Genomic DNA, 27,384 nt, shown 5'->3' with positions numbered 1-27,384 from the left:
TTGTATGTCATATACAGGTACAGCTTTATGTAACCTTCAGTCTTCATTGATCTTCTTATAATTCTCTCTTAGGTTTCCTATGGATAAATTTCATGTAATTAGCCTATAAAATAATAAAATCCTGCATCCTGTGTGATGCCTTGGGTAGAATTGGCCTGATGTAGAGGAGTTTATAGAAGCTGCAGAAAACCATTAGATGTTTTTAGACACTCTACTATGTTCCGGTTGAGTGATAAGATCAGATTTCTATAGCTTGCCTAAGGGAAATCTATAGAAAACCCACTCCAGATTTAACATAACCAACTGTTGTGAATCTGTTTCTTCCTCCTTCCCTCCTGGTGACTGCTTATTTGTGAGCTTGTGTTGGTTCAAAGCTCCGTAAGTTATTCCAGGACTCATGCATAAAGTTTTTAGAATGTTAATTTACAACATACCTTTCCGTGAGGACATAGTGTGTAATATCTGAAGTGATTTTCTGATCAGAGACAAAAACAAACAAACATTACGAACAAACCCATATAACAGTCTTTCTTGAAACGTGGTTTAAAAAGTGAATGTTCTTTGGAAGGTGTTCTCCACACAAAGGACTTGTTGAGATGGAGGCCTTTCTTTGTCTTCAGTTCCTGTGAGTTCTCTCTCTCTTTCTCCCTACTTAGTGAGGAAGATTAACTTTATTTAGAAAATGTCAGGTGTTAGCAGATTTGACCATTTACTGTTTTTTTAAAATTCCAGGCTGTCCCTTTTTTTTTCATTTTGTGTGTTGCTTGTGTTATCTTTGGGTAGCTCGGTTGCTTTGAATAACGTGTGCTTTTGATTTGGAAGCCTCTCAATTCTCAGCGAAGTTTCCTACTGTAAAGAAACTGCGTAGGTAGTTTTCCCTTGAAGATTAAACTGCAATCACAGGTAATCTCTTTGAAAAATGCTTCAATATTTTGTTGGAGTTAATTGTGGTGGAACTCGGTAAGCCAATCGTGGTAGAAGCCTTTAAGCCATTTTATCTTATTCGTAGCTTTGAATAAATGCACTTGAATAAATGATTCCTTGGAAAGGATACTATCCTCAGAAGATTTTTACACAAAGTAAAATTGTTTTTTGTTAGAAAAAAAAATGGCTTTAGAAAATATTCGATGTGGGCAAATGGCTTTATATGGGTATGTTTTTCATTTACAGTAAGTCCCTGGGTTATAAGAGTCCGACTTACGGACAATCATACTTGCCCTTGAATGTTGTGAACCAACCCTACTCAAAACCAGTTCTTCGTTAGGATCACCTTTGCTTGCTGCACGTGAAGCTTTTTTTTTTCTTGCATTGAAATAAGGCTAAATAAGGACCGTTATGTATGTGTTCCTACACTTACTACAGATTTGTTAAGACACTTAGGAATGGATCTTGTTTATAACCTGGGGACTGCCTGTATTACCAGTTTTTGAAATTGCTATATTTAATGGAGCCCTGGTGGCATAGTGGTTAAGAGCTCGGTTGCTAACCAGAAGACTGGCAGTTCAAATCCACCAGCTGTTCCTTGGAAACCCCACAGAAGCAGGTCTACTCTGTCCCGTAGGGTCGCAGTGAGTCGGAACCGACTTGATGACATCTAACAACACCAACCTATTTAATTTAAATTCTTCTAGAGATGGCATTTTTTTTTTTCCTGTTTTAACAATGCTTGACCCTATTAGAAAACATTGCATCTATGTTTGCTGGTTTATGGTTTTGTTTGTTTCTTCCCGTTTATTCTTTAAATATTTACTGAGCACCACCTGTGTCAGATATTGGGCTAGAGGCCAGTGATACCACCTTGGTGAGCGAGACAGAATGTTCTTTATGAAGCTTACAGTTCAGCTGTGTAGCTTTGACCACTCTTCCCTTTTTTTTCGTAGCAGTAGCAGAGCCCTTGTTCTCAACAAAGTTTTAGTGGAATCAGAATCTTAAATGGAGTCCATATCTCATACTCTCACATGAGAACAATCATGTATAAACTGTTGTTGTTGTTAGGTGCTGTCGAGTTGGTTCCGACTTAAAGTGACCCTGTGTACGATGGAACGAGACACTGCCCGGTCCTCTGCCAAAACACTGCCCGGTCCTGTGCCATTCCCATGATCATTGTTATGCTTGAGCCAATTGTTGCAGCCACTGTGTCAATCCATCTCATTGAGGGTCTTCTTTTTCATTGACCCTCTACTTTACCAAGCAAGATGTACTTCTCCAGGGACCGATCCCCCCTAATAACATGACCAAAGTACTTGAGACAAAGTCTCGCCATCCTTGCTTCTAAGGAGCATTCTAGCTGTATTTCTTCCAAGACAGATTTGTCCGTCCTTCTGCCAGTCCATGGTATGTTCCGTATTCTTCACTGACAATATAATTCAAAGGCTTAAATTCTTCTTCGGCCTTCCTTATTCATTGCCCAGCTTTTGCACGCATATGAGGCAATTGAAAACACCGTGGCTTAGGTCCAGTATTACCTTAGTCCATCTTTGCTCGAACATCTTTGCTTTTGAACACTTCAAAGAGGTCTTTTGCTGCAGATTTGTGTGGTGCAATGCATCATTTAATTTCTTGACTGCTGCGTCCATGGAGGTTGATTGTGGATCCAAGTAAAATGCAATCCTTGACATCTTCAATCTTTTCTCCATTTATCATGATGTTCCTTACTGGTCCAGTTGTGAGGATTTTTGTTTTCTTATGTTGAGGTGTAATCCATATTGAAGCCTGTAGCCTTTGATCTTCATCACTAAGTGCTTCAAGTCCACTTCACTTTCAGCAAGCAAGACTGTGTCATCTGCATAATGCAGGTTGTTAACGAGTCTTCCTCCAATCACGATGCCCCGTTCTTCTTCATATAGTCCAATTTCTCGGATTATTTGCTCAGCAAACTGATTGAATAAGTATGGTGAAAGGATACAATCCTGAGGTGCACCTTTCCTGACTTTAAACCACGCAGTACCTCCTTTTTCTGTTCAAATGACTGCCTCTTGATCTATGTACAAGTTCCTCATGAGCACAATTAAGTCAAATTCCCGATCTTCACAATGTTACCCATAATTTGTTATGGTCCACGTAGTCGAGTGCCTTTGCATAGTCGATAAAACACAGGTAAACAGCTTTCTGGTATTCTCTGCTTTTAGCCAAGATCTAGCTGATATCAGCAGTAATATTCATCATTCCACGTCCTCTTTTGAATCTGGTTTGAATTTCTGGCAGTTCCTTGTCGATGATACTGCTGCAGTCGCTTTCGAATGATCTTCAGCAAGCTTTTACTTGCGTGTGATATTAATGATATTGTTCTATAATTTCCACATTCGGTTGGATCACCTTTCTTGGGAATAGGCATAGATATGGATCTCTTCCAGTCAGTTGGCCAGGCAGCTGTCTTCCAAATTTCTTGGCGTAGACAAGTGAGCACTTTCAGCACTCCATTGGTTTGTTGAAGCATCTCAATTGGTATTTGTCTTAGTCATCTAGTATTGCTATAACAGAAATACCACAAATGGATGGCCTTAACAAAGAGAAATTTATTTTCTCACAGTCTCATAGGTTACAGGTCCAAATTCAGGTCGTCAGCTCCAGGGGAAGGCTTTCTCTCTCTGTCAGCTCTGGAGGAAGGTCCTTGTCTTCAATCTGGTCGAGGAGCCTCTCAGGCACAGGGACCCCAGGTCCAAAGGACACACTCTGCTCCTGGTGCTGCATTCTTGGTGGTATGAGGTCTCCGTTCTCTGCTTGCATCCCTTTCCTTTTGTCTCTTGAGAGATAAAAGGTGGTGCAGGACACACCACAGGGAAACTCCCTTACCTTGGGTCAGGGAGGGGACCTGAGTGAGGGCGGTGTTACAATCCCACCCTAATCCTCTCAACATAAAATTACAATCACAAAATGGAGGACAAGCATACATTACTGGGAATCATGGCCTAACCAAGTTGATACACACATTTTGGGGGGCACGTAATTCGGTCCATGACAGTATTCCATCAATTCCTGGAGGCTTGTTTTTCGTCAGTGTATTCAGAGCAGCTTGGACTTCTTCCTTCGGTACCATTGGTTCTCGATCGTATGTTGCTTCCTGGAATGGTTGAATGTTAGTAAATTTTTTTTTTTAATAATTTTTACTGTGCTTTAAGTGAAAGTTTACAAATCAAGTCAGTCTCTCACACAAAAACTCATATACACCTTGCTACACACTCCCAATTACTCTCCCCCTAATGAGACAGCCCGCTCTCTCCCTCCACTCTCTCTTTTCCTGTCCATTTCGCCAGCGTCTAACTGCCTCCACCGTTTCATCTCCCCTCCAGGCAGGAGGTGCCAACATAGTCTCAAGTGTCCACCTGATCCAAGAAGCTCATTCCTCACCAGCATCCCTCTCCAACCCATTGTCCAGTCCAATCCATGCCTGAAGAGTTGGCTTCAGGAATGGTTCCTGTCCTGGGGCAACAGAAGGTCTGGGGGCCATGACCACTGGGGTCCTTCAACTCTCAGTCAGACCATTAAGTCTGGTCTTATGAGAATTTGGGGTCTGCATCCCACTGCTCTCCTGCTCCCTCAGGGGTTCTCTGTTATGTTCCCTGTCAGGGCAGTCATCGGTTGTAGTTGGGCACCATCTAGCTCTTCTGGTCTCAGGATGTTGTAGTCTCTGGTTCATGTGGCCCTTTCTGTCACCTGGGCTCGTAATCACCTTGTATCCTTGGTGTTCTTCATTCTCCTTTGATCCAGGTGGGTCGAGACCAATTGATGCATCTTAGATGGCTGCTTGCTAGCGTTTAAGACCCCAGATGCTGCTCTTCAAAGTGGGATGCAGAATGTTTTCTTAATAGATTTTATTATGCCAGTTGACTTAGATGTCCCCTGAAACCATGGTCCCCAGACCCCTGACCCTGCTACACTGGCCTTCGAAGCATTCAGTTTATTCAGGAAACTTCTTTGCTTTTGGTTTAGTCCAGTTGTGCTGACCTCCCCTGTATTGTGTGGTGTCTTTCCCTTCACCTAAAGTAGTTCTTATCTACTATCTAATTAGTGAATGCCCCTCTTCTGCCCTCCCTCCCTCCCTCCCTCCCCCCTCTAATAACCACAAAATAATGTTTTCTTCTCAGTTAGTCAATTCTTTTTGATACAGTGACTCTGTGTATTCCTTCCATCTTCTTTTGCTGCTTCCTGCTTTGTTCAATATTTTGCCCATACAACCCTTCAGTATTGCAACTTGAGACTTGACGTTTTTGTTCAGTTCTTTTCAGTTTGAGAAATGCCAAGCATATTCTTCCCTTTTGGTTTTCTAACACACCGTCTTAGCACATTTGATTATAATACTTAACTTTGTCTCCTCGTGCCAGCCTTTGAAATCATCTGTTTATCTCTCTTACTTCATCATTTCTCCTGTTTCCTTTAGCTACTTGACATTCAAGAGCAAGCTTCAGAGTCTCTTCTGACATCCATTGTGGTCTTCTCTTTCTTTCCTGTGTTTTTAATGACCTCTTGCCTTCTTCATGTGTGATGTCCTTGATGTCATCCCACAACTCGTCTGGTCGTTAGTAGTTTTTAACATGTTGAATCTATTCTTGAGATGGTCTCTAAATTCAGGTGGGATACACTCAAGGTTGTACTTTGGCTCTCGTGGACTTGTTCTGATTTTCTTCAGCTTCAGCTTGAACTTGCACATGAGCAGTTGATGCTCTGTTCCACAGTTGGCCCCTGGCCTTTCTCTGATGATTTTGAGCTTTCCCATCATCTCTTTCTGCAGATGTAGTTGATGTGTTTCCTGTGTATCCCATCAGGTGAGGTCCATATGTATAGTTGCTCTTTGTGTTGTTGAAAGAAAGTATTTACAATGAAGAAGTTGTTGGTCTTGCAGAATTCTATCATGCGATCATCGGCATTGTTTCTATCACCTTCTTTGATTCCAAATTGCGCATCCAGTCACCAGTAATTATCAGTGTACCCTGATTGGTGTTTGATCAATTTCAGAATGCAGAAGTTGGTAAAAATCTTCAATTTCTTGTATAAACTAGAAAGAATATTTTTCTGTGATGGGTTCCTACTTTGGAAAACCCTGACCTAAGTGCAGAGCTTGTTTTTAGAGTTTCTTATTCACCTGAGTGTTCTGTCAGGAAGGAGCCACAGGTGGCATTAGAGGGTGGCTCAGATCTAGCTGAATCCCTTTTCTCAGGGGGCTTTTTCTCTGGGGTCCTTGTAGGGCCTTGGCCTGGAGGCCAGGGTGCCTGGGCTGAGGCCCTACAAAGACCCCAGATAAAAAGCCTCCTGAGGAAAGGAATTTAGATACTTTTAGATGCCCTGCTCGTGGTTTTCGGAATGGGTATTTAAGTGACACCTCCTTAAAAACATGTTTGCTGTTGTTACAGTAGCTAGAGTTGCTTGGGAAACCTACTCTGAGATTTGTGTGCTGAGGTTTCCTGGGGACTGCTCTGAGAGGGCCCGTGTAGGGGGAGAGGACAGCAAAATTGGGCAGAAGAAGTTGGACTTTGATGCCATTGCAGCAAAGCCCACTGCAAATACCACAGGCAGTTTGACACTGGCGTGAGCCTTCTGAGGTGCCCTAAATTGAATAAGGAGCCATGTCCTTGGAGGAAGGAGTGTGACCTTTGGGTAAATGTGGTGATCTGGGGGAAGGGGCATCCCTTTGGTGAGAGCCTTGTCCAGAATGAGGGCTGGCCATTACCACAGTTGCCCCCCACTCATGCCTTCTGTTCCTCACATTGCCTATTTTTAAGTACTAAAAATGACTTAAAAATGTTCTATTTTCCTCAGTTAACTAAGGAGACTTCATAATTTAAAATATTAGTGCTTAAACTTTAATAAATGCAGAAATATTAAAACTTGTTAATCAACATCATCAGTAACATGAAGATGTAGTATAACCACATATATAAAATCCATAGTTTTTCAGTTTTTTTGACACAGTTAATTAGTAATTTATATCTTGATTAAAAAGAATATTGTAAATTAGCTACTTCAGAAATTATGAACCTTGTGAAATAAAATATAGGTTCTTTACTTTTTGATTTATGAAGCTGCTCTGTCCTGTAGGGCCACTATAAGATGGAATCGACTTGATGGCAGTGAGTTTGGTTTGGTATTATAACTTTAGTTTCAAAATAAAAAAGTTTTTTTTGAGTTTTAAATGTGGGTAAAGGCAAACAGAAATAGCCGAGAAAAGTATTTTGTATGACTGTTGGGACTTTTTCTCTTAACGCTGAATCACCCTCCTGTGATATCAGTGATCATTGTAATGCACGGATGCCATGAAAGGGAGCTCATGAGCCCCTCTGTTAGTTTCCTAGGGTTGCCCTAACAAAATACTACAAAGTAAGTGGCTTATAAGAGCAGAAATTTATTGTCCCACAGTTCTGGGGGCTAGAAGTCCAAAATAAGGTTATTGGCTGTGTCGATTACATCTGCGGGCTCAGAAGAATTCATTGCATGACTGTCTCCTAGATTCTAGTGATGGCTGGCTACATTGGAGTTCTTTGGCTTGTCAGTGCTTTACGCCAAACCTCTGCCCGCATCTTCACATGGCTCTCTTCCCTCTGCGTTTCTCTGTCTCTTTTTATAAAGGCACCAATGATACTGGATTATGACCCACACAATGGCTGCAACAATGGGCTCAAACATACCTACTGTCCTAGTTATCTAGTGCTGCTATAACAGAAGTACTACAAGTGGATGGCTCTAACAAAGAGAAATCTATTTTCTCACAGTCTGGGTAAGCTAGAAGTCCAAATTCAGGGTGTCAACTCTAGGAGAAGGCTTTCTCTGTCAGCTCTGGAGGAAGGTCCTTGTCATCAATCTTCCCCTGGACTGGGAGCTTTTCTGCGCAGGAACCCTGAGTTTGAAGGACACACTCTGCCCCCTGCACTGCTTTTTTTGGTAGTATGTGGTCCCCCATCGCTCTGTTTACTTTTCTCTTTTATATCTCAAAAGAGATTGAATCCAATCTTGTAGATTGAGTCCTGCTTTATTAACATAACTGCCGCCTATCCCACCTCATTAACATCATAGAGGATTTATAACACATAGGAAAGTCACAACAGATGACAAAATGGTGGACGATCACACAATACTGGGAATCATGGCCCAGCCAACTGGGTAACATATTTGTGGGGGACACAGTTAAATCAATGACACTATTCCGAGGATGGCACAGAGTTAAGCAGCATTTAATTCTCTTATATATAGGGTCACTATGAGTTGCAGCTGACTCCACGGTACCTAACAACAACAACTACTCCAGTGTGACTGCATGTTAACTGATAACATCTTCAAAAGCCCTGTTTTCAAATGAGGTCACACTCACAGGTACCTGAGGTGAGGGCTTCAACGTATCTTTTTTGGGGACACAGTTCAATCCATAAGACCCCTCAAACTTCATTCCTGTGGGCATTACTGTGTTGATTGATGGGGAAACAGGAATGGAATAAGGGGCTGGAGTCAGGTAGTCTGGGGTTGGATACCAGCTATATCATCTACTTTGCTCAAGTGGACTAATTCCTCAACATCTTGGTTTCCTCATCAGTGAAATGGAATAGTGGGAGAACTTACCTTACGAGATCTTGGCACGAGGTCTGGTGTGTTAGAAGTGCTCAATAAATGGTAGCCGTGGAGAGCTGTAATCATATTTATTGGTCAGCTACTCTTCTTCACTGAGCTCTTCAATCCTTTAGTTACTGTAAAGAGCAAGTCAAGCACACGAGCGTATACCAACAGAACAGGAGAGGGTCAGTTCAGAGCTTTCCATCAGAAAGTTGTCCCTAGGGACTTGGGCTTGATTTTTTAGCTGGGAGAACTGTGAGCAAAACCTAAACAGCAAACAGAAACAAAAACAGAGGAGGAAGGTGCTGCCTCGGCAGGGACGGGGCGCAGAGGCCGGCGCTGTTTTAGGAATGACCTGCGAGAGGAGGGCGTGGAGCTGGGATAGTTCTCCCCTCATGGTCCCTGGACTTCACAGAGAGGGTGGACCTGGGCCAGCAGGGGGCACTGAGAGCACTTGTTCCTCAGCACATTAGTGACTGTCCAGGGCCCTAGAAGAAGCCAGGGAGATCTTGAGGGAGTGGCCTGAAAACCAGTGGCCTGAGAGGCGCTGGCAAGCAGATAAATGCACAGATCATATTTTGAAAGAAGTCCAAAGAGGTCTAGGGAGAAAAACCTGAAGCAGAGAAATGATTCTAGTACATTTCGAAAAATGTAGCTTTACCTGCTACAGTTTGAAACGTCAGACTGACTTTAAAGTTCAAGATAGTGTTTAAATTGCAACTACTAGACTAACACCATCTTAGGTCAATTTTTTTTCGGTAAACCGCCCAAAGATGTGCTGAGAAGGGTTTATTCTGTTTTCCGTGGCCTTCAAAATAGATCATTAAAAAGCTGTTTTTACTCATAAAAGACTTTGGTTTAAAAAAAAAAATTGTATGTATCTAGTGTATTCATATTTATGCAAGTGATTTAGAGTTTTTTGATGTTAGCAGTATTCATTATATCTGAAACAAAGACACTATCCTAAAGGTTAAATGAATAATTATTAGTCTCAACAAACTGTTACGTACTTGAGTATGTATGATGGTAGGCATTTTGGTGTTTTTTTTTGATGGTTTTCAAAGGATGCAAAGAAATGTGACGAATATTCCATACCCTCAAAGACTGACATACATCACTGAGTAACTGTGGCACGTATTGGAGTGCCTGCCTGTCAGTCAGAACTCCCTGTACAAGGAAGGCTAAACAAGATAATTTACGTGAAAATTTCTGGGTTTTGGTACACGTTCTCCACCTCATAGAACTCAAACCCTATCAAGGTGCAGATGATTTATGCATATCAAATATCAGCTAACCATGAAAAATAGTAGGTAATTAATACTACTTGAAAAATATAGATGAAGGGGCCTGGAAGGAAAAACAGGGATGAGATTGCTGAAATTTATAATGGTCAAAGAAAGCTTCACAAGGAGGTGGAATGTGGACAGGGGTTGGAAGGTTGATGAAATTCGAAGCAGAAATAGCCTAGACCAAGAGGTGGCAGTGGGGAGAGAGAGATGTAGGCAGGTTCACCAGCTTTCCTGTGAACAGGTAAAAAGTAGAACGCAGGAAGCTTGGGGATTGATTGGGTAGGTGAAGTGCAACCACAGACAGCTCCCACAACTCTAGGAAGGTAGGTAGATGGGGGTGCCAAGTACTGAGATGGGGAACTCTATTCCACTGAACCTCGAAATCCAACCTGCTATGGAACAATGCCATTTGGAGGCCTTAAACCACCAAGTATCCAAAGCTTAATCCTCCCTCATATTCCTGCCAGACCAGTTTCTCCTGTAAAGCATATGAATGATCTTGAAGCCTGGGTGAAGGAGGTTCTCTCAAGCAAGCGTGGCAGCATTAAACCATGAAGCCTGGAGGAATCTCAGTATTAGGTTCGGCAAGAACAGAAGGTAGAAAACCGCTGGGAATGAGTTGGGTCATGAAACCCAAGGGAAGGGACTGTTTCAAGGAACCTAGTAAAAGAATTCCAGAGAAGTCTAGGTAGGTAAGGACTGAAAAATGTGATAACCTTTGTCCTAGCAATTTTATTGAGAGTGGTAGAAACAGGATCCAGATTGCCATGGGCGTGAGGGTGAATGGAAACCCAAACTGTGGAGAAGACCGAGCGTGCTGGACAAGAACCAAGAGTGGATGGGTGGTAGCAGAAAGAGGGACTCAGAGAAGGATTATAAGGTGGGAGAGATGATCGTGTCTAAACGCTGCCAGGAAAGGGTCAGGGGCTAGGCAGGCAGGCGCGAAGTCCTATTAAGGTATCATTTCTAAAGAAATTGTTGAGAATTGCATCTATGAAGTTGTTGTTCATTGCTGTTGAGTTGATTCCGACTCATGTACAGAGTAGAACAGCTCCATAGGATTTTCAGGGCTGTGACCTTTTGAAAATGGATGGCCAGGCCTGTCTTTCGAGGTGCCACTGGGTGGGTTTGAACTGCCATCCTTTTGGCAAGGTGTAGAGTGCTTAAGTGTACAAGGTGTAGTTTGCGCCACCCAGGGACTCCTAACCATGAGGTTGTAGTATACTAAAGTGAAATTAACAAAAACTTGAGTGTTATCAGAGCAGCAAGATTGCAGGTTTCCTAAAGGCATGCTTACTATTCAGGTTTTTTTAATGAACTTTTTCCCCCCGTCGCTTGCCCTCATTCAGGGCATTCTGTTTCAGCTATGATCTGACAGTGGCTTATATCGATTGTTAAAAATATTTTAGATGAAGAACGTGAACATATTCTTATGAAGTAGAACTTTTTGTGTAGTGAGTTGTCTTTATTATTCCTTTTTTTCCTATTTATAAAAGAATTAGATGATATTTTTCTGTGCTGGCTGCCACATTCATAGAGATAACTTTTGGTTTTCCCTTTTTTCCACATGCCATTTAAGTAGTCATCAAGAGCCCTAAGCCCACCCATCTACCTGGAGCACGGTTTGTCCTTCATAGCCCATGGATTTTCTGTGCTTTCCAACTCTTGGAAAGGCCCCTAGGGAATGAGGAGAAGGCAAGGCAAAGTGTGAGACCATGCTAAAAGTGTGGAGTCCTGGCAGCCAGAAAACTTTGATGGAAGTAGACATTTGATTGGGGCAGGAAGTCTAGGCCAGCAGCAGCTGACCCTGGGTCTGCTGGACTGACCGTATGCTTAGGAGACAGGGTGTCTACTTACATCATTACTTACCCCTTCTTCCCATTTTCCCATTTCCCACATTCACTTTCCTCTCCCTGCATCCTTCCTGTGGAACATACTACTTAGCTGTGTGCACTGTGATTTCATCTGCCCTATGCTATAAAAGATGTGAGTGTACAATGTAAATGTAATTTAACATAGCACAGGATTAATAATACATCCAAGTTAATGAGGACCAACAGGGTAGGGAGCTGGGAGGGGATTGAACCCGTATGATTCAGATCCTAAAAGGAGTAAACAGAGGGCCAGAGTTGACATAGAACCATACCTTTCCCTCTTCTGTTTTGCAGATGCACAGATTTGAATTTTCTGTGAATAAATGGTTGAACTTCAGATGAATGTTAAAACTTCAATGCTAAGTTTTCAAAAAATCAAATCCATATATTTAAATATCTCCATCCATGTCCAACCCTCTTTGGGCAGGCATATACCTACTATGTACGTGTGCGTGCCTGTGTGCACTTGTGTGTATGTACTCCAGGTGCATGCACGTGGGTATATTATGAGGTGACCCACTTGACTATGTGGCATGTATGTACATACGCTTAATTTTTTCTTTTCTGGGTATATTTAATGATGAAAACCAGGGCTTAAGAACTGGTAAGAAGTGGCCATAAATATACATTGGATGACTGTCATTTCGTTATGCTAAAATTTTATCTCCCCAATTCAGTTGGAATAATTTCATTAACAGTGCTTTAAGGAACAGAATATATGGTTGAATTTCGTTTTAGTGAATTGCCTAGTTACATCGGATCCAATTAAGTTTTGCATGTGTTATCAGTGCCGCTAAATGCAACCAAGTGTGGTGTTAAGTAAAATTAGATAAGTTATTTTAGTAAAAAGTAACTTGTACTTAATCTATACTGAGCTTGCAAGTATAGTAAATGCAGGTTTGTAAAAATAACATTGTTTTTACTTAAAGCATGAAAATGATCATTTAAATTTTTTCTAGATCCTTATATTTCCTCATTAAAAATGACGATAAAGTTTAGTGTTTGTATAAAGTATTATGAGACCATAGTTTCAAAATCAAAGACTACAGCCTTCAGTATGGATTATACTCCAACATAAAGAAAACAAAAATCCTCACAACTGGACCAATAGGCAACAACATGATAAATGGAGAAAAGATTGAAGTTGTCAAGGATTTCATTTTACTTGGATCCACAATCAACACCCATGGAAGCAGCAGTCAAGAAATCAAATGACACATTGCATTGGGCAAATCTGCTGCAAAAGACCTCGTTAAAGTGTTGAAAAGCAAAGATGTCACCTTGAAGACTAAGGTGTGCCTGACCCAAGCCAAGGTATTTTCAATCGCCTCATATGCATTCGAAAGCTGGACAATGAATAAGGAGGACCGAAGAAGAACCGATGCCTTTGAATTGTGGTGTTGGCAAAGAATATTGAATATACCATGAACTGGCAGAAGAATGGACAGACCTGTCTTGGAAGAAGTACAGCTAGAATACTTCTTGGAAGTGAGGATGGTGAGACTTCATGTCACATACTTTGGACATGTTATCAGATGGGACCAGTCCCTGGAGAAGGACATCATGCTTGGTAGAGTAGAGGGTCAGTGAAAAAGAGGAAGACCCTCAGTGAGATGGATTGACACAGTGGCTGCAACAGTGGGCTCAAGCATAACAATGATTGTGAGGGTGGTGCAGGACAGAGCAGTGTTTCATCCTGTTGTGTGTAGGGTCACTATGAGTTGCGATCAACTTGATGGTACCTAACAACAATAACAATAGTTTTAAAATTTGCTAGGAAGTTTACAGTAAAAAAAAATTCCTATTTTGTAAACATCAGAAACTAGAAATAATTGTTTCTGTTCTTGAAGGGTGAAAATTATTTTTACTATAATCAGGATTTTGGAAGTCACATAATCATGAAATAAATAAAGACTGCTTGTTTCAGGCTGATAATTATTTCAAGTCATTGTGAAAATTACAGTGGAGAGATAAATGATGGTATAACTTTGCATTCTAGCTTACTTGTCAATAAAAACATCTAAAATGTTAAAACAAACAAAAACCTACCTGTTCTTCTTAAAAATAATAGCCAGAACTAACCAACCACAAAATAAAAAAAAAATATATACCAGAAATACATACCAGGAGACTTTGATACCGTATTACTGGGGAGAAGGTTCTAATTCTCTCTCTTCGTTATGGTTTGCTACTCTGTCCTGGCTAGAATGGTTTACTGGCCTTGACTTTGGTGCTCTACTCTGTAAAATATGGGTGGGAGGTGAGCTGGGAGATTGAAATAGGTGACTTCTAAGGTTTTTTTTTTTTCCTTCTGTCATGTCTAAAGGATATGACTCTGTGATCGTCTAATTTCTACTCAGTTCATCTAAGTGGAGTTTGTTGGAAATTTTCTTATGTGACATTATTTAGGAATAGATGTCCTTAGGATACTAGCTAAAAAATTATCAACTTAAAATTTTTATGTTATGTTTACAATTTTAGGTATGCTATACCTCCGGAGCATGGAAAACGGCTTGAAAGACTAGCTCAAGGTAAATGTGCTTTCAGTGTTTCTTACCTAGATAGGTTCTTTGTTTTTTGAGGTATTTCACAGTGCAGACCGTCACTCCGTTCAGTTTTTTTCTTTGCAAGCTATTGACTTTTAAATGTTTCTCTAATTAAACAATTTTAATTTTTCCACCTTAATTTGTGAATGTTTTCCCTTGTTGCATAATCTTCATGGTTATTTTGGTTGGCTGCTCAGTATTTCATCAAATGATTGCACTTAACCTATTTTGGTTGTTGCCAGGTTTTTTCTCTTTCATGTAATATATTCAACATCATTGTTCCAGTAATCTTTTCCCTTCCTGTAAGTTACGGCCTTGAGATGCATCCCTGAGAGTGTGGTTGCGGAGCCTCAGGGTGCAGGCTCCCTGGGACTGCTTTCGTGTTGCTGCCATTTCCTCAAGGGGGGGCGGGTGTTAAATCACCTGCTGGCTCCTGGGTCCTCTGTGGTCCACTGGGAAATACAAAGGGGATGGTCACTGGATAACCAGGCCCGGATGACTGCTTGCCTTCTTGGACTGGCAAAATTAAATGTACTTTATTGGAACTTTAATTTTTTGTGGCTTTGTCCTTCTTTAGAGAGGGAGCCCTGGTGGTGCAGTGCTTAAATGCTCGGTTGCTAACTGAAGGGTCGGTGGTTGGAACCCACCAGCTGCTCAGCAGGAAAAAGATTTGGTAGTCTGCTTCCATAAATATTACAGCCTTGGAAACCCTGTAGGGCAGTTCTACTGTGTCTGAAAGGGTTGCAGTGAGTAGCAATGGACTCGACGACAATGGGTTTGGTTTGGTTTTTGGTGTGTTCGGAAGGACCAAAATGAAGAATTCTTCTGGAAGCTCTATTGATGGTTTCACTCTGTTCTAGACTAGACCTGTTGTGTCTTCCTCCTTCCTCCTCTTTCTTTAAAGATGCACCAGGCAGCCTTGCCTCATCTACTCTAACTTGGGAGGAGAATCAGGCTCAGCTCATGCCATCCTTGTCTTCTGTTTTGCTAGCCACCACTCCCAAGGAGGAAGTAGTCTGGTAGTGACTTAATTGCAGGGGAATGTGGAATTCCATTTGACAGCTAAGGAGCAAGACATTCTGCTTTTATCCAGGTTCGAATCCTCCGTGAGCAGTGACCTTGTAGTTAGGTGCTGACCTAAGTTTGATTGGTATGTTAGGTTTGCCTTCTGTTAACAAAACCCAAACCCGTTGCTGTCGCGTCAACTCCGATTCATGGCGGCCCCACATGCTACAAAGTAGATGTGCTCCATAGGGTTTCCTTGGCTATTGTCTTTACAGAAGTAGCTTTGTACCACCCAGGGACCTCTTTTCCTTCTATTAGCCGAGCAGCTGTGTTCTCCCATTCAATACGATTTCACTTAATAATGAGACGGGCACGCCGAGAAACCCCATTCTTTGCCTGGATAATTCTGAGCAGAAATTGTTCTTGGCATCTAAAAGTTACTTTCCTTCAAATTATGGAAGAGTGTTAGAGGGAACAGAGTGTCACATCTGTAAGAAGTATTATTGGCAGGCTAATAACTCTGAAGCCCCAGTATTTTTATAAGTAATATAGTAATAATAGCAATGTAATTGTGACCTTGAACTTTGTTTGGGACTGTTCTCATGGATGTGAAGGTGGTTGAGTCCTGGTTGTAGATAATAGATTACAGCAGGTTTTGGAAGATGATTACCTTAATTCTGACATACATGGGTAATGAACTTTGGGCTAAAACTGTATGCTGAACTATATCATCTTTGCAGTAATAATGATTTCACCATGTCCTACTAACTTCACCCCCAGAGAGCTTTTAAAATTATGCCAATCTAAGTTTTACATCATGGAGCAACACACTAAAACTTCTGATGGAAACACTCTGTCAAATTTATTTAATCAGTAAGAAGTTAATAAACTTGAACGCAGAACTGGAACTTTAAACTCAGTTGCCTGTTTACTCCAGACTGTTTTGCAGCATCGTTTTGAGAAGTGAAACAGGGAACAGACCTTACAAGAGAGCGGAGGATTTGCTTTCGTTGACCAGTTGCCTGCCAGATTAATTGAATTCTGCTAAATAATTAAAGTGATAAAACTGCGTAGTAAGTGTGAGGGAGCATTATAGAACGTCTAGGTCAAGGCTACACTTGATACATAAAATTAAAAGCAGCCTTGGATATTTCCCATTCTTCTGTCTGCACGTCATAATTATCACACTTGCCTTTTATGCATGAATGCTTTCATCTGTGGTTTCTATTGAAATCTTGATTGACTGTGGCACCCACAAATACTTTATCTGAAAGACGTCAGGCCTGCATCTCATAAAGCCAGCAGTTTGATTTTTGCCCTTGAGCTGCTTTCTATACGGGTTTTTTTTTTTTCAACTTAATGTAGATATAAGATAATAAAAGAAAAAATCTCAGGGGAATCGTTGCAATTTTTAAATTTGTTATGCTTGTCTGTAATGTCATTGCGTCCTTTCTGATTTTTGGTTTGATACAATTGAATGGCAAGTATAGAGAACAATAGCGGTATAATGCCAAATCATGAGTGGCAGTTCAGAAGATTCTCAGTTTTTAAAATGTCTAAATCTCATCTGTTCCGAAATGAGACAACATTTTGCTGTTGTATTAAGTCAAGCAGTATATGGATTAAGGTAGATTGGGAAGGGCTATATTCCATTTGTCCCTTATTGTGAATCTAATGCTAATATTAGAAGAGAAATGGAAGATGATTTACTTTGGTGAAAATCTTGGGTTCCTGGGAAAAGCATAAGTGATTGAGGGCTCTATGCAGTCTGTTCTGGAAGTTGAGGGATCAGTGGGAACCTTGTTTAAAATGATGGTATGGTGGGAGTGAGTTGAGTCTTGTAGGTCTTATATCCTGTGTTTCAGCTTTGCTGCCTTATAAAAAAGCAGTATTTTCAGCAAGATGGAACTAAAGAATGATTGTTTTGAAGGATTAATTTAGTTTGTGCTTTTAAGCAGTTGCGCGCGTGCATGTTTAATGCCTAGTAATCTTGACAAAGGAGCCCTGGTGGTGCAGTGGAGCCCTGGTGCAATGGTTAAGTGCTCAGCTGCTAACTGAAAGGCCGACCATTCAAACCCACCAGCGGCTCTGTAGGAGAAGATGTGGTAGTCTGCTTCCATAAAGATTACAGCTGAGAAAACCCTATGGAGCAGTTCTGCTCTGTCCTCTAGGATCACCGTGAATCAGAATTGACTCGATGGCAGTGGGTTTGGTTTTTTGGTTTTTCAATCTTGACAAAGCTGGATAGGAAGGAGGAGGCCCCATTAGGAAGGACTTGATATGTCATGCTATGAGGGCAGTGGTGGCCTTTCGGGTGGGAGACCTGGGTTCGATTCTTGGCCAGTGCACGTCATGCACAGCCACCATCTGTCTGTCCTTGGAGGCTTGTGTGTTGCCATGATGCTGAACAGGTTTCAGACTAAGACAGACTAGGAAGAAAGGCCTGGCAATCTACTTCCAAAAATCAGCTAATGAAAACCCTAGAGATTACATTTGTCCCATCTGCAGCTGATCATGGAGATGGCACACTTTGTTCTGTTGTGCATGGGGTCCCCATGAATCGATGGCAGCTAACGACCACAGGGCAAAGTGAAGTTTGGGATGTGGTAATTTCCTTCCTGATCCTGAGTAACCGCTCCTTGGATGATAAAGCATAGAGAGGCCAACTAATCACCTCAGGCAACCTCCAATGTTGGCTTCTTGAGGAGGGATACAACAGTTATCAGATTCCTCACTGCGTAGGAATAAGCTTGCTAAGAAAGTTTACGTGTAAATCAACACATCTGTTTCGAAAACCATTTCTCACAGAAGCAATTCTACCATGTCTTTATTCTGTGTTCTTGTCCTTAGCATTTGTATGTATGGTTGCTATATTTTTGAAGCCTCATGTCAGTCACATAAATATTGCAAAACCATTATTGTCTTACTTATATAGCGCCACTATAACAGAAATGCCACATGTGGGTGGCTTTAACAAACAAATTTATTTTCTCACAGTTTAGAAGGCTAGAAGTCTGAATTCAGGGTGGCAGCCCTAGGGGAGGGCTTTCTTTCTCTGTTGGTTATGGAGGAAGGTCCTTCTCTCTCCTGAGCTTCTGGGTGATCTTCGTGGCTTAGCATCTCTCTTCCCCCATCTCTGCTTGCTAGCTTGTATTTAATCTCTTTTATATCTCAAAAGAAACTAAGTGAAGATATACCCTACGGTAATCCTATTTCGTTAACATAAAGACAACCCATTCCCAAATGGGCTTATAATCACAGGCATAGAGATTAGGATTTATAACATATTTTGGGGGGATACAGTTCAATCCATAATAATTATAAAAACTATCAAAGCATAGTTGAGCAAATTTCAGTTTATTCTAATGAAATTGTCTTAACCATAATCTGTTGCTAGTGTGGGAATGTATTCTGCATGTCTGGTTTGTCCTTCCTTCCTTCCATTCTTTCCTAATGGTTAATATCTGATTTCAGCCTCTCCAAACTAGTGTTTATATACTCACAGAAAATGTCACTAAACTTTGATTTTTTAAATTTTTTTTCCAAGGCTGAAACTTTTGGGGGATTGAATAGTAACAGCATATGTTTATATTTGAGTCATATGAGATTGGGATTTGAAAATAGTTCCTTAGTTATAGCTAATAGGTTATAAAAAGTAAGCCAGTTGACAATTTGGAGACATTGTCACTTGGAGGAAAGAACACACCTTTCCATTTTTTTTTTTAAGAACACTTCTGTATTTTAAAGCAATTTAAAAAGATTTAATGATTTTTGGGATCAAATTTATTGAGGTAAAATTTATTTCAAGGAGCCTTGGTGATGTAGTGGTTAAGTACTTGGTTGCTAACTGAAAGGTCCGTTGTTTGAACCCACCAACAGTTCCATGGGAGAAAAGACCTGGTGATCTGCTCCTGTGAAGGTTACAGCCTTGGAACCCCTCTGGAGCAGTCCTCCTCTGTCCTGTAGGGTCACTGTGAGTCAGAACTGACTCTACGGCAGTGGATTAAAATTTATTTACCGTAAAACCCAGCCCCTATTAAGTGCACAGCTCAATGAGTTTTGAGAACTGTATACAGTGGTGCAGTCACCGCCCTTACGGAGATACAGAACGTTTCCATCGTCCTCAGAACTTTTCCCTGTGCCCCTGTGTAATTAATCCCACCCCCCACTGCCTCTTGCAACCATTAATTTCATTTCCATCCCTATAGTTTTGTCTTTCTAGAATGTTATATAAGTAGAATCATACGATATGTAGACTTTGGTGTCTGGCTTCTTTCACTTTGAATACTGGTTTTTAGATTCACACAGTGATCACTTGACACTGGATCCAGGACCGCTCTCCATACCTTGGAATATGACATTTGGGCGTCCTAGCACCTGGTCTTTGAGAGGGCTGATGGAGTCCTGTACTTCTCTGTGCTATGAACCCCACTGCAGTGCTTTGGCAGGCTTAGCAGAGGTTTGCCCTGGGCTGTTCTGGGTCACTGGGATACAAGCTCTTTATCGTGCCTGCCTTTGATCCCTCTAACATGCTGTTTGGATTGGATGCGTGGTTACAAAGACCATCTTTGCTGACTTGACTCTGTTTAACACCTCAAAAAAGAAAAATAAAAGGTAGCTGACTTTAGCGTAGTCAGGAATTGGGAACTAGTAGTGTGCTATCTTTGTAGACAGTATAAAGGAGCTATATACCCTCAAAATCTAGTTAAGGAGTGGCCTGATAGAACTTTGGAGTTTTGCTCTTCTCCTTCATCTGAGATGCTGTAACCACTGCAATCATTTCTTCTTGAAATAAGTAGATGGTTTTTGCTCTATGGATCCTATACAATATTGCAGTTTGCTTTGATTGTTGACTGTTTATTTAAAATAGATCTTTGTATTAATGTTTAACATTTAAAGGAGCCTTGTGGTGCAAATGGTTAAGTGCTTGGCTGCCAACCAAAAGGTTGGTGATTCGAACTCGGCTAGTGGCTCTGCGGGAGAAAGACCTGGTGTTCTGCTCTTGTAAAGATTATAGCCTAGGAAACCCTATGGGGCAGTTCTCCTCTGTCCTGTAGTGTTGCTATGAGTTAGAATCTACTCGACGGTACCTAACAACAACAGCATTTAACATTCAAGTAGAATAATTTTATAGAGAAGTGTTTTTTTTTTTTTCCCCCAGATTGTTTTTTCAGTTTTTCCACCTTAACAGCAGGTACCTTTTCATTGGAAGCTCATTGCTCTACCTGTCATAGAAACCTTGATGTGTTACCTGGGGGAGAGGGCAGAGTTCATATCTGGGGGGAATAGGTGTGAAGTGGCTGGCCCTACTGGTATCCATAGCTTAGAATGTGAAATAACTGATATTCCTTACTACCTGGTCTTTTAGTTTTATAGGATTTCTACTTTGAAACCCTTTTGTGAGTCATTTGGATTCCAGAAGTTTAATATTTAATTTTAAAACAGAGTGAGGGAAAAGGTGTAAGAATTTACAGATGAGTGCAAAATAAAGAACAACGCAATATGGTTAAAACTCAGGTCATGCGTGACTGTTAGAGTTCTTTTGTGGGGTTGGATGAAGTTGCTTGTGACCAGAAGTGTCATGAGACCCATGAGAATGAACTGGGTTGGTCACCACTCAGCACCTATGGCAATTCCTCAGTCTCTTCTCTGGGTCTCCCGGTGCTGTGACCTACTGTCCCCCCTGAGCTGCAGCCGTGATGGAAGTGGAGGATTCATTTTGCCAACATGGTGATGAAAGCCAATATGGTGGAAACGAGTAGTTGGGATAGTAGGAGCTGATATTTACTGACAGTTACTACGTGCCAGGTATCCTAAATCTTATAGTTATTATCTCATTTGATTCCCATAGGGACCCAGTAAGATAGGTATAATTGAACAAAAAAACCCCAAAACCGGTTGTGACCGAGTGGAGGCCAACTCATAGCAACCCTATAGGACAGAGTAGAGCTACTCCATAGAGTTTCCAAGGAGCTGCTGGTGGATTTGAACTGTTGTCGTTTTGGTTAGCAGCCGTAGCTCTTAACTACTAGTGCCACCAGGGCTCCGGGTGTGATTAGTACCCATATTTTACAGATGAGGAAGGTGAGGCACTCAGAGATTATATGAGACTAGTTAGTCAAAGCTAGGTGAGCATTGGAGCTGTGATTAGAACCCATGTCTCTGTGAGGCTAAACTCCAAGTTCTTAACAACTGTTACCCTCATTCTTTATGCTGTCCACGTGGACAAGATGAAGCTGGAAGAACATAGGCTTCAGTCCATTAGGATGTAGGTCTAAAATTTACCTGTGCTATTTGTTATCAGTGAAGGGGCGTGTGTTTGTTGTGAGCGTTAAAGGAGAGAGGGAAGCTAGCGCTCAAGTAAGCTTGTTTGTTAAGTGCCTGTAGGACTGGCCATCATTATATAAAGTCCCATAGCTTCCTTTTCACCCATAGCAGGCTGCTTCTCCAACACTTCCACCAAAACTTCTCTGCAGGAGAGGAGAGTGAAGCCCCACCCCAACCTGCTCATGCAGATGTTTTCTTTACTCCCTGAGTGATGTGTTTGTTTTTGTAAAAATGAGCCAGGTGACTTAACACGATGACAAGTAGGTGCTGTGAAAAGGTATGCCAGGCTGATCCTGGGTGTGCTTCACCTGGGCCGTTACCTGGTGACCACTGGGCACACCTGAGGTATGGCAGTGGGATGCTAGCTGCCGTGGCCACCACTGGATTCCGCTTCAGTGTAGGATTTTTCATTATCTTGTGTTCTTGATCCTCAGGAACGTGGGAGACTGGACTTTGTCGTTGGTATGTGTGGCCTGTTCAGTTGGAAAGCCTTATGGGTGACTGTTAAATATAGTAGTAACATTCAAACGTGATGACTTCCAGAGAAAATTCTCCTAAAGAAGTTAGTTAAAATTTAAAAAAGAACATCAATAAAATAGATACTAGAATATACAAAAATGATTCCCATATGATGAGTTCATTCACACACTTTTGAGAAACTCTGGATAGTTTTAAGTTTTAAACTCTTGATAATTTTTAGTTAAAAGCTATCTTTTCAATGAGATCTGATTCCATTTCATATAGGTAACTCCAAAATTCTTCTTTTTCATTTAGTATGAAAGAAAAGAGCCCTGGTTGCACAGTGGTTAAGAGCTCGACTGCTAACCAAAAGGTCAGCGGTTTGAATTCAGCACAGGAGAAAGATGAGACAGTCTGCTCATGTAAAGACGACGGCCTTGGAAACCCTATGGGGCAGTTCTGCTCTGTCCAATAGGGTCACTATGAGTTGGGATCCACTCGATGGCAATGGTTTTTTTTTTTTTTTTTAATGAAAAATACTAAGAGCTCTGTAGCTGAGATTGTTCTGAGTTGATTAAAATATTATCGTGTTCTGTATCTGTAGTATTCTGGTTTTATCTGCTAGCTTATATGTTGAATAAATACTTTTAACGTACTGCGGAGCGAGGTAAGCATGAGCTGTGTACTGCTGCAGGTATTTTGAATTAAAGTCATTTTCAGACACATTCTCTGCACATCATTTGTGCTGTTTATGATGTGTGTTCCAGGGTGATGTAAAATATAATTCTGATAGCCTGTTGTATATATAGATTCTGAACCAATATGAAGTTCTTAATATACTGCAAATTACCTTCCTTCAGTGGTTTTCTGACTTAAATTAACTTAGGACCAGCCAGCACATTGTTCAGGTCCTGATTGCAAATCCGTATCAAAAGAAACTTAAATAGACTCTTCTTTCTTTATTGATTTTAATTGAACACTGAATTCATGTAGTGCTGCACGAAGTTGCAGATTTGAAAAATTGGTAGATAATTTGAATCGTCTTATTATAATGTCTCTGTGGTTGTGAGTCTGGGGACGCCCAGCTGTGGTCTTACTCTCTGGGTGCAGGACTCTGAACTTAATGTGGTACTTCCTCTCCGTCTGCTAACATCTTTGTTCGTTCATGGAGTTGCTTGTTTGGCTTAGTGTTTGATTCTGTATTTATCTGCTACGAGTATTACGATAAACAGAGGACTGCATCCAGCGACCACGTAGGGCAAACTTGCCCCTTTCCTTGCTATTAGCATTGTAGAATCTGATGTTTCCATTGACATGCGCTTTTCTGTATTCCTGGCCCTCTTTTTTAAATCCAGGTGCAGATGCTTTGGCAGAATGACTAGATTTTGCAGGTTGTTCCGTATTTCCTAATGTCTTTATCTTGGCTGTTTGATTGGTTTCCTTCTGATTAGCTGTGGCCTCACAGTGATGTCAGTAAAGGCCTATTTACTTAAAAAATATCCATGCAACACGCTTCCATTCTGTTAGGTTAAATTCCTTCATCAGATCAGTCAGACTCTCGAGTTCTGTGGGTGGGTGCAGTGAGCCATGGAGGTAGATGAGTGACGTCTCCAGTGGTGTTGTCTTTATTTGGCAGTGGAGGCAGTTAACGCATGGTGCTTCTCTGTAGTCTCCACACAGGTTTTCCGGTGCCTTCTGGTTTCCTCCCCTGTCCTCCCTGTGCGTCTCTTCCGTTGGGCCCACCCTTCTCTTCTTTTTCTTCTTGCTTTTCCACTCTCTTCAGCACGTGAGCGAGGAACGTGAAGGGCAGGGGGCAAGTTCATTCATTTCCCGCTAGGTTGCACCTCTGAGCCAATGGGAATCTGCCCCAGACAGACTAGACTGCAGGACTGAAGTTAGCGATGGAGGAAGACAGCTCTGTTCCGGGTTCACAATGTTCTGTTGAGTGAAAGGGTTGCTGTCTGCTTCGCTCCCTCACCGTAGTGCTTGCTCAGAGCTCTCCTCCGGGACAGACTGGCGAGGCAGGTTTCTAAACATTTGAGTGATGCTGGCTGGGAAGTTAATTCTGGAAATGAGTAGCAGTTAGGTCCAACGTGATCAGTCTAAAAATGAGAGACTCTTCTGTTAAAATGTAAACTTACCTCTCCTAAACCTCACTTAGTATATTTTGTCCATTTTGCAGATATTAAAAAAAACAGATTCTGACTCATGGCAGCCGTGTGTATGTCAGAGTGAAGCTGTGCTCCACAGAGTTCTCAATGGCTGATTTATTTTCAGAAGTAGATCTCCAGGCCTTTCTTCCAAGGCACTGCCGGGTAGACTTGAACCTCCAACCTTTCGGTTAGCAGCCGAGCATGATAACTGTTTGCACCACGCAGGGACCCTTAGCAGACATTACCTATTGCCGTTGAGTTGATTACGACTCCTGTAACACAATCGCCCCGCAGGGTATTCTAGGCTGTAATCTTTATGGAAGCAGATTGTCACATCTTTTTTTTGAGGAGTGGCTGGCGGGTTTGAACCACCAGCCTTTTGATTAGCAGCAGAGCGTTTAATCGCTGTTCCACCAGGGCTCTAGCAGATGTCAGACAGGCTGAATTCGAATGTGTTAAAAAATCATCTTAAAATTGATTCCTTAGGTTTAATAATTTTAAATGCTCTGAAAAGAATCCCGTGGTATATCTTCTTGTAAAAAAGGTCAACCTTTGGGGATGTAAATGTGCGTTGCTTAATTTTGAAGAATCCAAGCTCTCATTTTTAGTTCTAGAGTTTATTATTTTAGTTTGTTGGTGGCGTGGGCCTATACTGTATAAAACTCTTTCTATAAGAATACTAGAATTAAAAAAAACTTGTACGAAATTTTATCTTGATTGAGACAATGCTGCTTATATTTATTGCTTTTACTTAGGTTTTTTCCCAAGCAGCTCACAAGGGTGTGAGGCATTTCTCCGCCACAAGATGACACTGATCTCCCCCTCTGTGCTGAAGAAGTACGGCATCCCCTTCGATAAGGTATGTTACCATTACAAATTCATTGTGTGTGTGTGTGTGATTTGTATTTAAGATGGATTTTAACATTGGCTGATATGTTTTTGACGTCAATTCAGATTTTAAGAGAATGGGCAGAAAAATTCAGATTCATGTTTTATAACATACCAACTGTTTATTGAAATGTTCATTTGAAATGAATTTTATTCCTGGATACATTTGCTAGAGACTTCGTGCCATCGCAGCTCACTTATAATAACACTGACAGTTTGGTTCTTCTACATTAAAGAAGGAGTCTTGTGTGAACAGCATGATTTACATCTATGTGATCTAATTTTAAAAAGAATTCAGAGCAGCTATTATTAGTGGCTGGGTTGGTTAGAATCAGTGATTATGGGGCCACTGTGTTGCCTCAGGAGCTCTGGTGACACAGTGGTTAAGGGCTCAGGTTGCTAACCAAAAGGCCTGTAGTTCAAATCCACCAGTTGCTCCTTGGATACCCTATGGGGCAGTCCTACTCTGTCCTGTGGGGTTGCTATGAGTTGAAATCTACTCGACGGCAACGGGTTTGGTTTGGTTTTCGATATCTTGCTTCATCAGGAGCCCTGGTAGTGCAGGGGTTAAGTACTCAGCCGTTAACCAAAAGGTTGGTGGCTCGAACCCACTAGTCGCTTCATGGAAGAAAGCTGTGGCCATCTGCTCCTGTAAAGATTACAGCCTTGGAAACTCCGTGGGGCAGTTCTACTCTGTCCCATAGAGTAGCCGTGAGCTGGAATTGACTTGATGGCAACAGGTTTGATTTGGTTTTATGTTACCTCGTAACGTGTGCAGACATACTACAACTGAGATTTTATTACGGATAAAACTCTCTGATGGTTTAATAATCGGATTTTGCTTCTTTGGAGTATTTCTGCAGGCAGAGTTTTGCAAAGCTTAGTACATACCAGATCCCTCTTTCTCTGTGGCCATGGATGCTTGCTGAGTCAGAATTATTACCCAGCATGAGCATTTTTATGTGAAAAAGCTGAAGCGAAAAAAGCTTTGACCAGATAAATAAAAGCCCTCTCTTGGCTGGAGGAGGATTAACTACTTAGCTACTTGCAGAAACATTAAAAAAATAGCCCCACTTTCCTTTCCATCTTTTATTTGACTTTTCTTCCCATAATCCTGCTGTTTTCCACCTTAGAAGCTTTTCACTTGTGACTAAATCTTTGCCTCTTGTTAATCTTAGGTCCTTAAAGTGGCACTTGTTTTTTTTTTTCTTGAGGCTTTGTTCAAAGTAGAATTTTTCTAAGTTCTTTGGAAAATGGCCTCGTGCCTGACGTAGGCCCTGCTCCCTGGACTTGTAGGTTCTCCCACAAACTGTCTGTGTGGGAGTCGTGCAGGAGACACCCGTGTTGGGGATTAGGACACGCTAGGGAAGGCCTGTAGGCAGGAATCGGTAGAACAGGAAAGGAGGCTTCCTTGTCCTGATGGCTGCAGCCTCCTCTCTCCCCTCCCGCCTTCTTTGTGGTGCTAGAAACGAAAGTGTAAGGAAGAAATGCCTAGTGTCCAAGCACAGTTTTAGTTAATGAGATGTATGGAGCCCAGAAAGGGGGAGAACCAGGCTGTATCTTCTTGTGTCTCACGGTGACAGAGCTGGGACTGTGCTGAGCGCTGCAGAGCCTCTCTCGGCCACCAGGTGGCAGCTGAGCTATGCTCGCTGCCGGAGAGCACCTGTTGGGTGTCACTGGTGAGGGAGGGGATGAGCTGGATGTCAGAAGTGTTGGTAAAGGATGCACTCTCACACGCCCTTTTAGCATCACTAAAATGGCACTGGATGGCGGCGCGTGCACCTGTATTTACACAGTGTTTCTCCTGTATGTTTGCACACATATACTCACACACTCATTTCTCAACCTCTTAGGGCTGAAATGACCCAGAGAGTCCTCTATTCCAGTTCACTACTTAAGACAAGGCTTCACTTTGGATTTGGTATAAGGGAGATTTCCTGACATAGGAGATGAATAGTGGAATCTTGTGTGGAGTTTTTTAATATTATGGTGGATTCTTACTCCTTTTCCTCATCTGTTCTTATACAAAATGGAGAAGAGCTGGTATGTGGTCTATTTCTGAGAGTCCTCTGTAATGAGTTGAATTATGTCCCACCAAAAACTGTGTGTATCAACTTGCTTAGGCCATGATGCCCAGTATTCTGTGGTTGTCTTCCATTTTGTGATTGTAATTTTAAGTTAAAGAGGATTAGGGTGGAATTGTAACACTCTTCCTAGGTCATATCCCTGATCCAATGTAAAAGGAGTTTCCCTGGGATGTGGCCTACACCACCTTTTATCTCTCAAAAGATGCGAGGGAAGCTAGCAG

The 27,384-nt window shown here is 41.6% G+C and overlaps 1 protein-coding gene across 7 annotated transcripts in view; it reads left to right on the top strand.

Moving 5' to 3' along the window:
• The window catches only part of KDM4C (lysine demethylase 4C), a 391,685-nt gene that overhangs the window by 81,009 nt on the left and 283,292 nt on the right, over positions 1 to 27,384 (top strand). For 4 of the 7 annotated variants that reach the window (XM_010587948.3, XM_064290523.1, XM_064290525.1 and 1 more), the window contains exons 6-7: positions 14,180 to 14,229; positions 24,944 to 25,047. In XM_010587948.3, the coding sequence (XP_010586250.1) occupies positions 14,180 to 14,229; positions 24,944 to 25,047 (154 nt within the window). Of the gene's footprint in view, positions 1 to 7,675; positions 8,311 to 14,179; positions 14,232 to 24,943; positions 25,048 to 27,384 lie in introns of those variants that run through there. The other 3 variants (XR_010322862.1, XM_064290526.1, XM_023545269.2) reach the window with 2 other exon arrangements.

The sequence above is a fragment of the Loxodonta africana genome, chromosome 9 (assembly GCF_030014295.1).
Source record: "Loxodonta africana isolate mLoxAfr1 chromosome 9, mLoxAfr1.hap2, whole genome shotgun sequence".
Lineage (NCBI taxonomy): Eukaryota > Metazoa > Chordata > Mammalia > Proboscidea > Elephantidae > Loxodonta > Loxodonta africana.
Note: the sequence above shows the minus strand (reverse complement) of the source record. Positions and strands in the feature narration are given on the sequence as shown.